This window comes from Sinohyriopsis cumingii, chromosome 12 (genome assembly GCF_028554795.1).
Source record: "Sinohyriopsis cumingii isolate HCF-2022 chromosome 12, ASM2855479v2, whole genome shotgun sequence".
Taxonomy (NCBI): Eukaryota; Metazoa; Mollusca; class Bivalvia; order Unionida; family Unionidae; genus Sinohyriopsis; species Sinohyriopsis cumingii.
The window spans coordinates 129,062,144-129,077,267 of NC_142972.1; the positions used below are offsets into that span (position 1 = coordinate 129,062,144).

The following is a 15,124-nucleotide window of genomic DNA, read 5'->3' on the forward strand; positions in this document are numbered from 1 at the left end:
AATGTATCCAGGTTTATAAACATATCTGAGTATAACATTCACCAATCCCCCCCCCCCCCCGTGGGCAGTGTGTACACCCAGCGCTTGCTATTTTAAAAACGTAATGCAATATGCACAAAAGTTAGACATTACATTCGGTATCAAAGCAAATGGCAGCTGTCGTTGTAATAATGAGACTGTTCAATGTCCTTTACCGGTTCGGAGTCTACACATACATAGAAGGTCAAAACTGTTCGGTATGCATATAATATTTGCAATGCCTAGTTTTAATATTTACCCAAAATATTCAACAAAATCAAAAGAGAAAGCAGTGTAACTCGTATGTACATCTGTTCGAAGTGATGTAATTCCCAAAGTTAAGGAAATTGACGGAATTATTCGGAGGTTATCGAAGACGATGAACTACGTTACTCCTGTCGTCTGAAAATATGTAGTCTACCACATAAATATGGAGACCGTGTAAGTAAAGAAACCCCCATTTGGTTGGAAATGCAAAACTAACCCCATGACACTTTGATGAATCGTCAGGCGACAATTAAAAGTGGGGTCCAAACTGATGTGGGGAAGAGTCGGCGAATACCACAGTCGCTATCAGAGCCAGAATACAACTTTAATGCAAAACGATACAATTACAATTTCTCATGCATCGCTATTAGTTTGGTGTATGCCATTATCTTCTGTTAATGCTAGGGAATTTAGTTGATGTAGGAAAACAGAGGCGTAGCTATGATATTTTGCGCCCGGGGACGAACTATAAAATTGGCGCCCCAGCCCCCTCCCCGTTTAATCACATTTTTGAATATTACCCTTGTTTACTTATTATAATGTAACGTTGTAAGCCTCATTTTGGCGCCCCTGTACCTTGGCGCCCGGGGACATATGTACCCCCCTGCCCCCCCACCCCCCAGCTACGCCTCTGTAGGAAAATGTTTGACATTTCAATAATGGATTTTAGGCTTTAAAACAAAACTAACAAAGAGCAATTTCTTATCCTTCTCCTGCAATAAGGTTTAACACTCCAGTCAGTGCAGACACAGATATCACACACATACACCCACACACCAGTCAGACATATATCACACACACACACACTCCAGTCAATCCAGCACATATATCACACACACACACACACACACACACACACACACACCAGTCAACCCAGACAAAGATACTGAATAAATATTTAACGAGATGAAAATATATTACAGTGAAACAGTTAGATCACGTACAAACCATTACACATTTTTTACAGCTACAACTTAAATATTTTGAAAGTAATGACTCCGTTTGAAGAACTTGAACAGAGTGATGAAAAATTTAGGAAAACTAGCTCAAATCAGCTCATTCCTATCAAATACGAATGGGAACAAACAATTGTGGGATCTCACAATGGTATTTAACACATCAGAAAATGTTCCTGATTTAGACAAATCAGTTTACATGTTTTATGTCTATTTTCAGATATGACAACAGTTGCCTGAATGTTTAAAAACATTAACGTTAATGCAATCAACGACACATGAGATCTAAACAATTTAATATCATATGCAATAATTTTAACATTCCTTCTCATCATGATTGGAGATGGATCATGCGGAATCTTCTGTTGAAACACAGTGATATAATTCCAGGATTGAATTCCCTATAAATTCCAGTGAATGTCTCTGTCCAAGAATATTATTTTTTTATGAGCACTCTTTAGTTCCAGCTAAAATACTCAATGAATTAAATAATTTGAGGAAATAAATTCCAGCCCACAAGGACTACTGGTCCCAACAAATACAAATTGATTCTGCTAGATCTTAAGCACGAATGAATATTCCCCCCTCCTCAGTAACAAGATTATATAGTCTTCTGCTAGGCCTTTGGTTACAATTAATATTTTCTTTTACAAAAAACATTACCTAAAGGAAAATAACCTTCATGAAAGTTCTTAATATTTACAAATAAAATGTTAGCTATAATTAGCAGCATGTTACTAAAATTATAATATATAACCTGACAATGTCACGCACCAGATAAATTGTAGGGGAAACCCAATAACCTAGACCCCTATCCAAAGAAACATTGATCCATATAATAAACCCATACACACAGAGAATATTTTAGTTACCTATTAGTTGTTTCCAGAATATATATTTTGTTGTATATAAAAGCAATAATTCAGGTCAAATAGAAAATAAACTTGATTTAGGAAAAGGATAGGTCCAACATGTAATGTTACATTACAATAGAATATAATGAAATAAAAAAAATAATAAAAAACCGAACTAACAAACAATGCAACTTAAATATACATAACATGAGAAAAAAAACACACAAAACACAACTCATTATTAACTCTTGAATTAATTATGCAGACACCAAACTTACAGATACTTGGGAGCTGAAGATGTAAAACTTCAATGCTTATTACACTGTCAATCAAGAATGAAAGAGTCTGTCTAGGGTTCTAAGCAACCAGCTTTTTACACTGTCAATCAAGAATGAAAGCGCCTGTCTAGGTTCCTAAGCAACCAGCTTTTTACACTGTCAATCAAGAATGAAAGAGTCTGTCTAGGGAAATAAGAAACCAGCTTATTACACTGTCAATCAAGAATGAAAGAGTCTGTCTAGGGTCCTAAGCAACCAGCTTATTACACTGTCAATCAAGAATGAAAGCGCCTGTCTAGGGTCCTAAGCAACCAGCTTATTACACTGTCAATCATGAATGAAAGCGCCTGTCTAGGGTCCTAAGCAACCAGCTTATTACACTGTCAATCAAGAATGAAAGAGTCTGTCTAGGGTCCTAAGCAACCAGCTTATTACACTGTCAATCAAGATTGAAAGAGCCTGTCTAGGGTCCTAAGCAACCAGCTTATTACACTGTCAATCAAGAATGAAAGCGCCTGTCTAGGGTCCTAAGCAACCAGCTTATTACAATGTCAATCAAGAATGAAAGAGTCTGTCTAGGGTCCTAAGCAACCAGCTTATTACACTGTCAATCATGAATGAAAGCGCCTGTCTAGGGTCCTAAGCAACCAGCTTATTACACTGTCAATCAAGAATGAAAGAGTCTGTCTAGGGTCCTAAGCAACCAGCTTATTACACTGTCAATCAAGAATGAAAGAGTCTGTCTAGGGTCCTAAGCAACCAGCTTATTACACTGTCAATCAAGAATGAAAGAGTCTGTCTAGGGTCCTAAGCAACCAGCTTATTACACTGTCAATCAAGAATGAAAGAGTCTGTCTAGGGTCCTAAGCAACCAGCTTATTACACTGTCAATCATGAATGAAAGCGCCTGTCTAGGGTCCTAAGCAACCAGCTTATTACACTGTCAATCAAGAATGAAAGAGTCTGTCTAGGGTCCTAAGAAACCAGCTTATTACACTGTCAATCAAGAATGAAAGAGTCTGTCTAGGGTCCTAAGAAACCAGCTTATTACACTGTCAATCAAGAATGAAAGAGTCTGTCTAGGGTCCTAAGAAACCAGCTTATTACACTGTCAATCAAGAATGAAAGAGTCTGTCTAGGGTCCTAAGAAACCAGCTTATTACACTGTCAATCAAGAATGAAAGAGTCCGTCTAGGAAAATAAGAAACCAGCTTATTACACTGTCAATCAAGAATGAAAGAGTCTGTCTAGGGTATTAAGAAACCAGCTTATTACACTGTCAATCAAGAATGAAAGAGTCTGTCTAGGTTCCTAAGAAACCAGCTTATTACAATGTCAATCAAGAATGAAAGAGTCTGTCTAGGGTATTAAGAAACCAGTTTATTACACTGTCAATCAAGAATGAAAGAGTCTGTCTAGGTTCCTAAGAAACCAGCTTATTACACTGTCAATCATGAATGAAAGCGCCTGTCTAGGGTCCTAAGCAACCAGCTTATTACACTGTCAATCATGAATGAAAGCGCCTGTCTAGGGTCCTAAGCAACCAGCTTATTACACTGTCAATCAAGAATGAAAGAGTCTGTCTAGGGTCCTAAGCAACCAGCTTATTACACTGTCAATCAAGATTGAAAGAGCCTGTCTAGGGTCCTAAGCAACCAGCTTATTACACTGTCAATCAAGAATGAAAGCGCCTGTCTAGGGTCCTAAGCAACCAGCTTATTACAATGTCAATCAAGAATGAAAGAGTCTGTCTAGGGTCCTAAGCAACCAGCTTATTACACTGTCAATCATGAATGAAAGCGCCTGTCTAGGGTCCTAAGCAACCAGCTTATTACACTGTCAATCAAGAATGAAAGAGTCTGTCTAGGGTCCTAAGCAACCAGCTTATTACACTGTCAATCAAGAATGAAAGAGTCTGTCTAGGGTCCTAAGCAACCAGCTTATTACACTGTCAATCAAGAATGAAAGAGTCTGTCTAGGGTCCTAAGCAACCAGCTTATTACACTGTCAATCAAGAATGAAAGAGTCTGTCTAGGGTCCTAAGCAACCAGCTTATTACACTGTCAATCATGAATGAAAGCGCCTGTCTAGGGTCCTAAGCAACCAGCTTATTACACTGTCAATCAAGAATGAAAGAGTCTGTCTAGGGTCCTAAGCAACCAGCTTATTACACTGTCAATCAAGAATGAAAGAGTCTTTCTAGGGTCCTAAGCAACCAGCTTATTACACTGTCAATCAAGAATGAAAGAGTCTGTCTAGGGTCCTAAGAAACCAGCTTATTACACTGTCAATCAAGAATGAAAGAGTCTGTCTAGGGTCCTAAGAAACCAGCTTATTACACTGTCAATCAAGAATGAAAGAGTCTGTCTAGGGAAATAAGCAACCAGCTTGTTACACTGTCAATCAAGAATGAAAGAGTCTGTCTAGAGAAATAAGAAACCAGCTTTTTACGCTGTCAATCAAGAATGAAAGAGCCTGTCTACGGAAATAAGAAACCAGCTTATTACACTGTCAATCAAGAATGAAAGGGTCTGTTTAGGGTCCTAAGAAACCAGCTTATTACACTGTCAATCAAGATTGAAAGAGCCTGTCTAGGGTCCTAAGCAACCAGCTTATTACACTGTCAATCATGAATGAAAGCGCCTGTCTAGGGTCCTAAGCAACCAGCTTATTACAATGTCAATCAAGAATGAAAGAGTCTGTCTAGGGTCCTAAGAAACCAGCTTATTACACTGTCAATCAAGAATGAAAGAGTCTGTCTAGGGTCCTAAGAAACCAGCTTATTACACTGTCAATCAAGAATGAAAGAGTCTGTCTAGGGTCCTAAGCAACCAGCTTATTACACTGTCAATCAAGAATGAAAGAGTCTGTCTAGGGTCCTAAGCAACCAGCTTATTACACTGTCAATCAAGAATGAAAGAGTCTGTCTAGGGTCCTAAGCAACCAGCTTATTACACTGTCAATCAAGAATGAAAGAGTCTGTCTAGGGTCCTAAGCAACCAGCTTATTACACTGTCAATCATGAATGAAAGCGCCTGTCTAGGGTCCTAAGCAACCAGCTTATTACACTGTCAATCAAGAATGAAAGAGTCTGTCTAGGGTCCTAAGCAACCAGCTTATTACACTGTCAATCAAGAATGAAAGAGTCTGTCTAGGGTCCTAAGCAACCAGCTTATTACACTGCCAATCAAGAATGAAAGAGTCTGTCTAGGGTCCTAAGAAACCAGCTTATTACACTGTCAATCAAGAATGAAAGAGTCTGTCTAGGGTCCTAAGAAACCAGCTTATTACACTGTCAATCAAGAATGAAAGAGTCTGTCTAGGGAAATAAGCAACCAGCTTGTTACACTGTCAATCAAGAATGAAAGAGTCTGTCTAGAGAAATAAGAAACCAGCTTTTTACGCTGTCAATCAAGAATGAAAGAGCCTGTCTACGGAAATAAGAAACCAGCTTATTACACTGTCAATCAAGAATGAAAGGGTCTGTTTAGGGTCCTAAGAAACCAGCTTATTACACTGTCAATCAAGATTGAAAGAGCCTGTCTAGGGTCCTAAGCAACCAGCTTATTACACTGTCAATCATGAATGAAAGCGCCTGTCTAGGGTCCTAAGCAACCAGCTTATTACACTGTCAATCAAGAATGAAAGAGTCTGTCTAGGGTCCTAAGAAACCAGCTTATTACACTGTCAATCAAGAATGAAAGAGTCTGTCTAGGGTCCTAAGAAACCAGCTTATTACACTGTCAATCAAGAATGAAAGAGTCCGTCTAGGAAAATAAGAAACCAGCTTATTACACTGTCAATCAAGAATGAAAGAGTCTGTCTAGGGTCCTAAGAAACCAGCTTATTACACTGTCAATCAAGAATGAAAGAGTCTGTCTAGGTTCCTAAGAAACCAGCTTATTACAATGTCAATCAAGAATGAAAGAGTCTGTCTAGGGTATTAAGAAACCAGTTTATTACACTGTCAATCAAGAATGAAAGAGTCTGTCTAGGTTCCTAAGAAACCAGCTTATTACACTGTCAATCATGAATGAAAGCGCCTGTCTAGGGTCCTAAGCAACCAGCTTATTACACTGTCAATCAAGAATGAAAGAGTCTGTCTAGGGTCCTAAGAAACCAGCTTATTACACTGTCAATCAAGAATGAAAGAGTCTGTCTAGGTTCCTAAGAAACCAGCTTATTACACTGTCAATCAAGAATGAAAGAGTCCGTCTAGGAAAATAAGAAACCAGCTTATTACACTGTCAATCAAGAATGAAAGAGTCTGTCTAGGGTCCTAAGAAACCAGCTTATTACACTGTCAATCAAGAATGAAAGAGTCTGTCTAGGTTCCTAAGAAACCAGCTTATTACAATGTCAATCAAGAATGAAAGAGTCTGTCTAGGGTATTAAGAAACCAGTTTATTACACTGTCAATCAAGAATGAAAGAGTCTGTCTAGGTTCCTAAGAAACCAGCTTATTACACTGTCAATCATGAATGAGAGCGCCTGTCTAGGGTCCTAAGAAACCAGCTTATTACACTGTCAATCAAGAATGAAAGAGTCTGTCTAGGTTCCTAAGAAACCAGCTTATTACACTGTCAATCATGAATGAAAGCGCCTGTCTAGGGTCCTAAGCAACCAGCTTATTACACTGTCAATCAAGAATGAAAGAGTCTGTCTAGGGTCCTAAGAAACCAGCTTATTACACTGTCAATCAAGAATGAAAGAGTCTGTCTAGGTTCCTAAGAAACCAGCTTATTACACTGTCAATCAAGAATGAAAGAGTCCGTCTAGGAAAATAAGAAACCAGCTTATTACACTGTCAATCAAGAATGAAAGAGTCTGTCTAGGGTCCTAAGAAACCAGCTTATTACACTGTCAATCAAGAATGAAAGAGTCTGTCTAGGTTCCTAAGAAACCAGCTTATTACAATGTCAATCAAGAATGAAAGAGTCTGTCTAGGGTATTAAGAAACCAGTTTATTACACTGTCAATCAAGAATGAAAGAGTCTGTCTAGGTTCCTAAGAAACCAGCTTATTACACTGTCAATCATGAATGAGAGCGCCTGTCTAGGGTCCTAAGAAACCAGCTTATTACACTGTCAATCAAGAATGAAAGAGTCTGTCTAGGGTCCTAAGAAACCAGCTTATTACACTGTCAATCAAGAATGAAAGAGTCTGTCTAGGGTCCTAAGAAACCAGCTTATTACACTGTCAATCAAGAATGAAAGCGCCTGTCTAGGGAAATAAGAAACCAGCTTATTACACTGCCAATAATTCCAGATAAAGCTGGTACTGCCTGTATTGTATGCTCGAACAAAGTATACGGCAATATTTTTGCTGCCTTGTTTGACTTCGTCCACAAACGTCCTCAGCCAGTTGATCTATCGTTACATATCTATTTCATCTGGAACTAGTATTTGATAACTTTGTATAACAGTAAGTTCTAAGAGCCGCTGAAAAGATCAGTGTAACATCTAAAGATTTGTCTATTGTAGTCTCAAATTATTTTCCACTTTAGTCCAGCCCCAAAACTTTAGGAAGCTGCTGCCACGACATTTTGAGCGTTAGCTCTGGTTATAAAACAATCTGAATCATGGCCTAATATTTATCATTTTCAAAAACGCGTGTCGGCAGATTTACACTGCATTTCCATTTTTCCGAAAACAATGAATTTTCGCAAGATGGATGATGCGTGTAGACAATACACATCGATGTATTAGGAATGCGTATGCAGCACCGGATCAGATCAAATGGTGGAGGACTGGTTCCAAAATTTCATACTACTTATGTCGATCGTGTTTTGTAGCTGAGGAACTCTGAGTTGAGAATTTGTTGGCTAAACGTTTACACCCTATAACAGGGATTATAATATTTTAAAGCTACACGTGATTAATAATACAAATCCGTAGCATCCTGTTCTTTATTAACTCTCTAGCTGTCATTTCACTGCATTTTTATTTTGTACATGACAATAATCACATCCAAAACCGGAACAACATAAGATATAAATTCCTTTAACTATTGTAGGAATATATATATATATATATATATATATATATATATATATATATATATATCATATATATCATAGTTTCTTACAGCTGTTTTAAAAAGGGGCGTATGCAGAATTATTTTCTGGGGAGGGGGCAAACATGTAGTGGTCAGCTATTAAGTTTTATGGATGCAGAGGGGAGTCAATAATGTTCCAATAAACACAAGAAAATAATAAACAAAGTTAAATTCTAAGGTTTAAAAAATTATCATTGATACCTTGTTGCAAAAATGTTCACTTACGTCGGGAGATCTAAGTTCAAAATTGTACAATTGTGTTGTTTTGTCACTCGAGTCCAGTTTCGAGCTTTGTTGACCATTTCAGATGCGTTCAGTAATCCGAATCCAAACGCGTCATGTACTGAAATCATATCAAAACCAAATATGTACATGGCGTTTAAGTCAATAAGACTGGAAATGTAAACCTTCATTTATAGTACTCGCTACCTAACAAAAATAAATAAATAAGAATAAATACAAAATATTTATATTCTTCTCGAAAGAGTCCAAATGGAGGCTATTCCCTAAGTTTTTTCGTGAACTTTGCGGTAGATTCTTCTCTGAAGTTCTAATGGAGGTGAAGACCATACTTGTGCGTGCAAGTGGTAAAAAAATTCATCTGTAATTTCTATTTAGATTTACCATTGTCTTTAAATATCTCACTCCCATGGACAATTTTAGAGGTGTCTAAAATTAGAAGAGAAAGTTTTCTTTCTAAATTAATAAATAACGGAGGGGGAAATTATGTCGACAAAATTTCTCTGACTTACAATGAGTTGAGGAAGTCATTCTAACAAAAATCAATTAGTTATCTTTCTATAATAAACATAAATTCTTCACAAACAACATTTTCAAAGGAAACTTATTTCCCCTCCAAAATGTTTGGATGTTTTTAAAGAAAATCTCTGCACCTAAATGGTTTTGAATAGTTTTGAAATAGTTTCACATTATTTAATTAAAATATAATATATAAAGCTATATATGGAAATTGGAAAAGTATGACACAAACTAAAAACTTGTCCCAGTGTCAACGCCGAGGTATGGATGAAATTTAAAAAAATCTCCTAAATCACTTACATGTTTACCAAAGACATTATCAGCAAAAAGACGCAATACATGTTGAATATTACTGTTTTCACCCAACGGCAAATAGCTGATCTGAGAACAAAAGTGATATTATAGATAATGTAAATTAGAAATAATTACATTTTAACACAAACTCTCTCTCTCTCTCTCTCTCTATATATATATATATATATACAGAGAGAGAGAGAGAGAGAGAGAGACAAACAGACAGACAGACAGAGTTTTACTTGTTAAATTAGCTCCATTTTGTCTCCAGTTGCCAGACTTTTCCAAAATCCCAGGTGTGCTTGATTTGACGACAAGGTGTTGGACATCTCGCCATGTTAATTCAGGGCTAAAAATAGTTCTCCTTTATTTATATGTGGCATATGATTTTTGACATTCATTGTTATTGATAAAACTGTGTCACACAGCATATGACTTTTCAAACTCATGGCCATTCATACAAGTGTGACACAGCATATGCTTTTTGACACTCATGGTTATTCATGCAACTGTGACAGAGCCATGATTTTTGACACTCACGGTTATTCATACAACTGTGACAGAGTCATGCTTTTTGACACTCATGGTTATTCATGCAACTGTGACATACCCATGATTTTTCACACTCATGGTTTATTCATACAAGTGTGACAGAGCCATGATTTTTCATACTCATGGTTTATTCATACAAGTGTGACAGAGCCATGATTTTTCACACTCATGGTTTATTCATACAAGTGTGACAGAGCCATGATTTTTCACACTCATGGTTTATTCATACAAGTGTGACAGACCCATGATTTTTCACACTCATGGTTATTCATGCAAGTAGTGAAGGGGGATATTATAGCCTCAATGGGAATTAGCATTAAAAACACCCCTGGGAACATATAGCCTCAATGGAAATTTAACATGGAGAAAAATCGTGGGAACATATAGCCTCAATGGGAATTTAACATAGAGAAAAATCGTGGGACGATATAGCCTCAAGAGGAATTGAACATGGGAATTGGGACTGTATAGCGTCAAAGGAATTTAAACAGGGTGGGACTGTATAGCGTCAAGGGAAATTGAACATGGGATTTTTTTTAAAAAATAAAATAAAAAAAGGGGTAGGCAATGGAAAGGCTATCTCTTTTCGAGAAATATGGCTGGCCCTGAAAAGGGCCTTTGGGTTTTCTTCTTCTTCTTCTAATTTCTTCTTTTCCTCCACCAAGTTCTTATTTTATCTCCTACACTCTTCAGTAGTGAAGGGGGGCACTTTACGGTCAATGGGAATTAGCATTACAAGACCCCTTGGGCAAGATTACCGTCAAGGGAAAATTAACATGGAGAAAAATCGTGGGTAAGATTACCGTCAAGGGAAATTAACATGGAGAAAGAAAAAATCGTGGGGCACTTTAGCGTCAAAGGAAATTAAACAGGGTGGGCCTTTATAGCGTCAAGGGCTTTTACTAAAGTGGGCCTTTATAGCGTCAAGGGAAATTGAACATGGGATTTTTTTAAAATTTTAAAAAAAGGGGTAGGCAATGGAAAGACTATCTCTTTTCGAGAAATATGGCTGGCCCTGAAAAGGGCCTTTGGGTTTATGTTAATGTATTCATAAACATAAATGGCACCGCATTGGTCTTCTTCTTCTCCTTAGGCTGCGTCTTACTGTTGGTCCGTACATCAGCACTCTTTTCAGGCATCCTTGTCTTTCGACGTAGATCCTACGTATCCACAGGCTGGTGTTTGTCCTGTGGACAACGGTCCACTTCGATCGGACATACATGAGCAAGTCTGTCCGAAACATCATGGAAGACACAAGGGTGGATGACTCAACTGTAGTCCACATCTTGAAGCGACGAGAACAGGTGAATCAATGCATTGAACGGCGCTTATTTATAGGGACAGGAAGGATTGAAACGGATTGAGTTCATTCACCAATCCGAACACGCGTTACAGAATTCAGTCAGCCCGCATCCAATCCGAAGAGAGCAGTCTGTGACGTCACGTAGTCAATATAGATTCGCTAGCGCTTGTGTGCAGTCAATCTATGCGACAGTGATTCAACATGACGGAAACTCAGAAAACGATCCATTGGGTGCACCAGCAGGGGAGACTGCCCAAGGGAACTCGGACTTACTTTCAGAAGAAGTGAATTGGGATTTTGTGGATTTTCTCTCCTCGCAAGAATTTGTTCCGGAACCTTCGTTACCTTCTTCATTACCGCAAGTGGAGAATTTTAGACAGAGACAGAAAGAAGAATTGGAGAAATTTATGCAACGACAAAAGGAAGCGGAACAAGCTTTTCTCCTACAGCAACAGCAACAAGAAGAAGAGGTAAGAAAAAAACAACAGCAGCAACAGCAAGAAGAAGTAGCAGCAAAGAAACAAGAGGGTGAAAATCAAACGGCCACGGTACTGTTGGACATTTTAGCGGAGTTAAGAAGTCTGAAACAAATGTATCAGACTTCTTTATCACGACCGAAGAGAATACGACCTTCCCGAGCTAAACACGTCAACCCTGTGACTAAGCCTACCGTACCACCCTTAGTGATTTCAACCCAATCATCATCAACATTACGCAGTCCAGAAGTAGGCCTTGGCCGTGGCAAAGGCATAAGGCAGTTAAAGTTGATTGCTTAAACTCACCCCTACACCAAAAAAGGCCCTTTTCAGGGCCACCCACATTTCTCGAAAAGAAATACAATTTCAATTTGCCAATAACTCAAAAAACCCCACCCATTTTACCTTATAGTACGTGTCTGTGTATGAGTGCGTGAGTGTAGCTTCTTATTTTAAAATCATAACTCAAAGACACTTACCTTATATCATTCATTTATTCTTTTCTCCAATTTTTTACAATTCAATTCACAATTCACAACACAACACTTTAATTAAAAGTTCATTGACTTCTTCTTTCTCCTTGTTTAGTCTCTCTGTTTTTTGAATTTCTTCACCGTCTTTTCCTCATTTTCTTCCCTTCTTCTTTTCTTCTTCTCCTGTTTCTTTGCCTCTTGTAAATAGAATTGTCTTTTTTCTTCCTCTTCTTCCTCTAAAGAATCCCTCTCTTCTTTCGAAGAATCCCTCTCTTCTTCTGAAGAATCCTTTTTTTCTTCTGACTCCTCTTGTTTCTTTTTTGGGCAATCTGGAGACCAATGTCCTTTTTCTTTACAATAATAACAGGTATCTTGACTTTTGTCTTTTTTAGTCCCTGTTTTTGTTCTTTTTTCACGGTCTGGACACTCTGAAGACCAATGCCCTTTCTTCTGACAGATATAGCAAGTATCTTGACTTTTATCTCTAAAGGAAGGAGAGTAGTCCGTAGGCTGGTCTGAAGAGAATTTTCTAATGACCCCTCGCAAAGCTCTGACGAAACGTTCCATCTGGTTAGTCTCTTCCATCGTTGTGCTCGGCTTGAGAGTGAAATGAATAGTGAAAGGACAAGACACACACCCTTTTATATACGCTGGTCTGCCATGACTATAAAGTAGTTTATGGTGTTTGAACTTGAGTCATTTGACTTTTTGCTTTCAAGATGAAACGATCCCATTCATTCGAGAAGAAAGAAGAAGAAGAAAGAAGTAAGAGGCAGAAACGTGATCTATCGCCTCGTACCAGGGCTGAAATCTTGGCACAAATTCATGCCAGTGATTTTGAAGAGGACATGAGTGAACCAGAATCCGAACCCTCTAAACCAAGTTCACCACCCTTAGTCAACCCTGAAAAGTACTATTCCATTCGAGAGACGGAAAAGCGCTCCTCTAGAAAATTTAGAACCACAGCCTACAAATACACGGTGAAGTTTAAAGATTTCAAGGCTGAAGTGCCGTTAGAGAAAGCAGAAGTGTTCATCACTGGGGTGTGGGATTCTTTGCTCACTTCACTCAAGCAACAATGTCAACCCAAAGAAGACGATCGCTTGAGACTTTCCATACAACACGACGGTTTGAAATCCCCTGTTTGGATCGAGTTTAGCACCCCGGCAGAATTGACTGCTTCCAAAGTCATGGACAAGATTCAACACGTGCAACAATCTAATGACCAGTTTGACATCACCGATGGTAAAGCCACACTGGATATGACCCACGTCTCTCCTCCTCAAGGGACTGGACGCAAAAAGATGTTATTGGTGGACGACCTTCGCAACACCAAAAAGAGTCTCGTCCGAATTCGCAACCCTCATGACCAGATGTGTTTAGCCCGTGCCATCGTGGTGGGACGAACCTATGCCAACAAGAACGACACGGTAGAATGGAAAAGAACCTGGAACACTATTCAACAATCGGACCGAGCCAAACAACGAAACGAAGCAGAACTCCTGTTGCAACAAGCTGGCCTGTCCAAAGACACACCCTGTGGCATTCCTGAGATGCAAAAATTGCAAGATGTCCTAGCTCCACGATACACCTTGAAAGTGCACCCTCAAGAAGTGCGCGGACCTCTATTGTTTCGAGGGCAAGACTTTAAGGACGGAAAATACATTCACGTCTATTATCACGATGACCATTTCGATACGATTACCACTATCACTGGATTCCTGGGATACAGTTATTACTGTGAGAAATGTGACCATGGTTATAACAATCGAGAGCAACACAAGCATTGTGGATCGAAATGCACAGGATGTTTGGCCTCTTCACCCTGTCTGAGCGAAGAACCAGTGCCTTGTTCAACTTGTCTGCGCACGTTTGTCAGCCCTACCTGTTACCAACAACATCTGAAGACGCAAGGTTCACAGAAGAAATGTGCTTGTCAACTGCTGAGATTGTGCTCTACGTGTGAACAAGTCATACGTACCAATAATACCAAGGCACACGTATGTTCAGGAAAGAAAAAATGTCACATTTGTCACCACATCGTGGACTTGGAACACCAATGTTACGTGCAAAAATACCAACCCCCACCAGAGAAAGAGGACGGTCACAAGAAGAAAGGCAATTTCATCTTTTTCGATTTCGAATGCATGCAAGAGACCGGCATTCACATCCCTAATTTCTGCGTGGCTCATCGAGCGTGCGAGAAGTGCATTCAAGAACCTATCTTCAGTCATTGCCCTCACTGCAGCAAGATTCCTGGAGGGCGTGAAAAAATCTTTCGGGGACCGAACACGTTAGCCGATTTTGCCCAATGGGTCTTAGACCCCATCGACAAGACGTGGAGCCAAGAGGACATCGAACGTTACGGAGATTGTCATCGTCATGCCACGGTGATGGCTCACAATTTCTCCGGATACGATGGACAGTTTCTTTTGAGGTACTATACGGAACAAGGCACCGAGCGTCCTAAAGTGACTTTGAACGGAGCCAAAATCATTTTCATGCAAGTGGGACAAGTGCAGTTTAAAGATTCGATGAGTTACTTGGCCATGCCTTTGAGTCGAATACCTAAAACGTTTGGAATGACAGAAATGGCTAAAGGGTACTTTCCACACTTTTTCAATACGGAAGCCAATCAACACGCCGTTCTACCCCATTTGCCTGAGGCTCACTATTACGACCCCGACAACATGCTTACCGAACAACGAGAAGCTTTCTACGCTTGGTACCAGGCTCACGCCTCGGACCCTTTCGACTTTCAGGAAGAAATGCTAAAGTATTGTCGTTCCGACGTGGACATTTTACGGCGTTGCTGTGGAAAATTTCGAGAACTGTTC

General features: G+C 39.1%; 1 protein-coding gene across 3 annotated transcripts in view; it reads right to left on the reverse strand.

Moving 5' to 3' along the window:
- The window catches only part of LOC149787444 (furin-like), a 78,115-nt gene that overhangs the window by 7,089 nt on the left and 55,902 nt on the right, over positions 1 to 15,124 (reverse strand). For all 3 annotated transcript variants that reach the window (XM_089978061.1, XM_089978060.1, XM_089978062.1), the window contains 2 exons: positions 9,726 to 9,832; positions 8,656 to 8,773 (listed from right to left, as the gene is read on the reverse strand). In XM_089978061.1, coding sequence (XP_089834187.1) covers positions 8,656 to 8,773; positions 9,726 to 9,832 — 225 coding nt within the window. The remainder of the gene's footprint in view (positions 1 to 8,655; positions 8,774 to 9,725; positions 9,833 to 15,124) is intronic.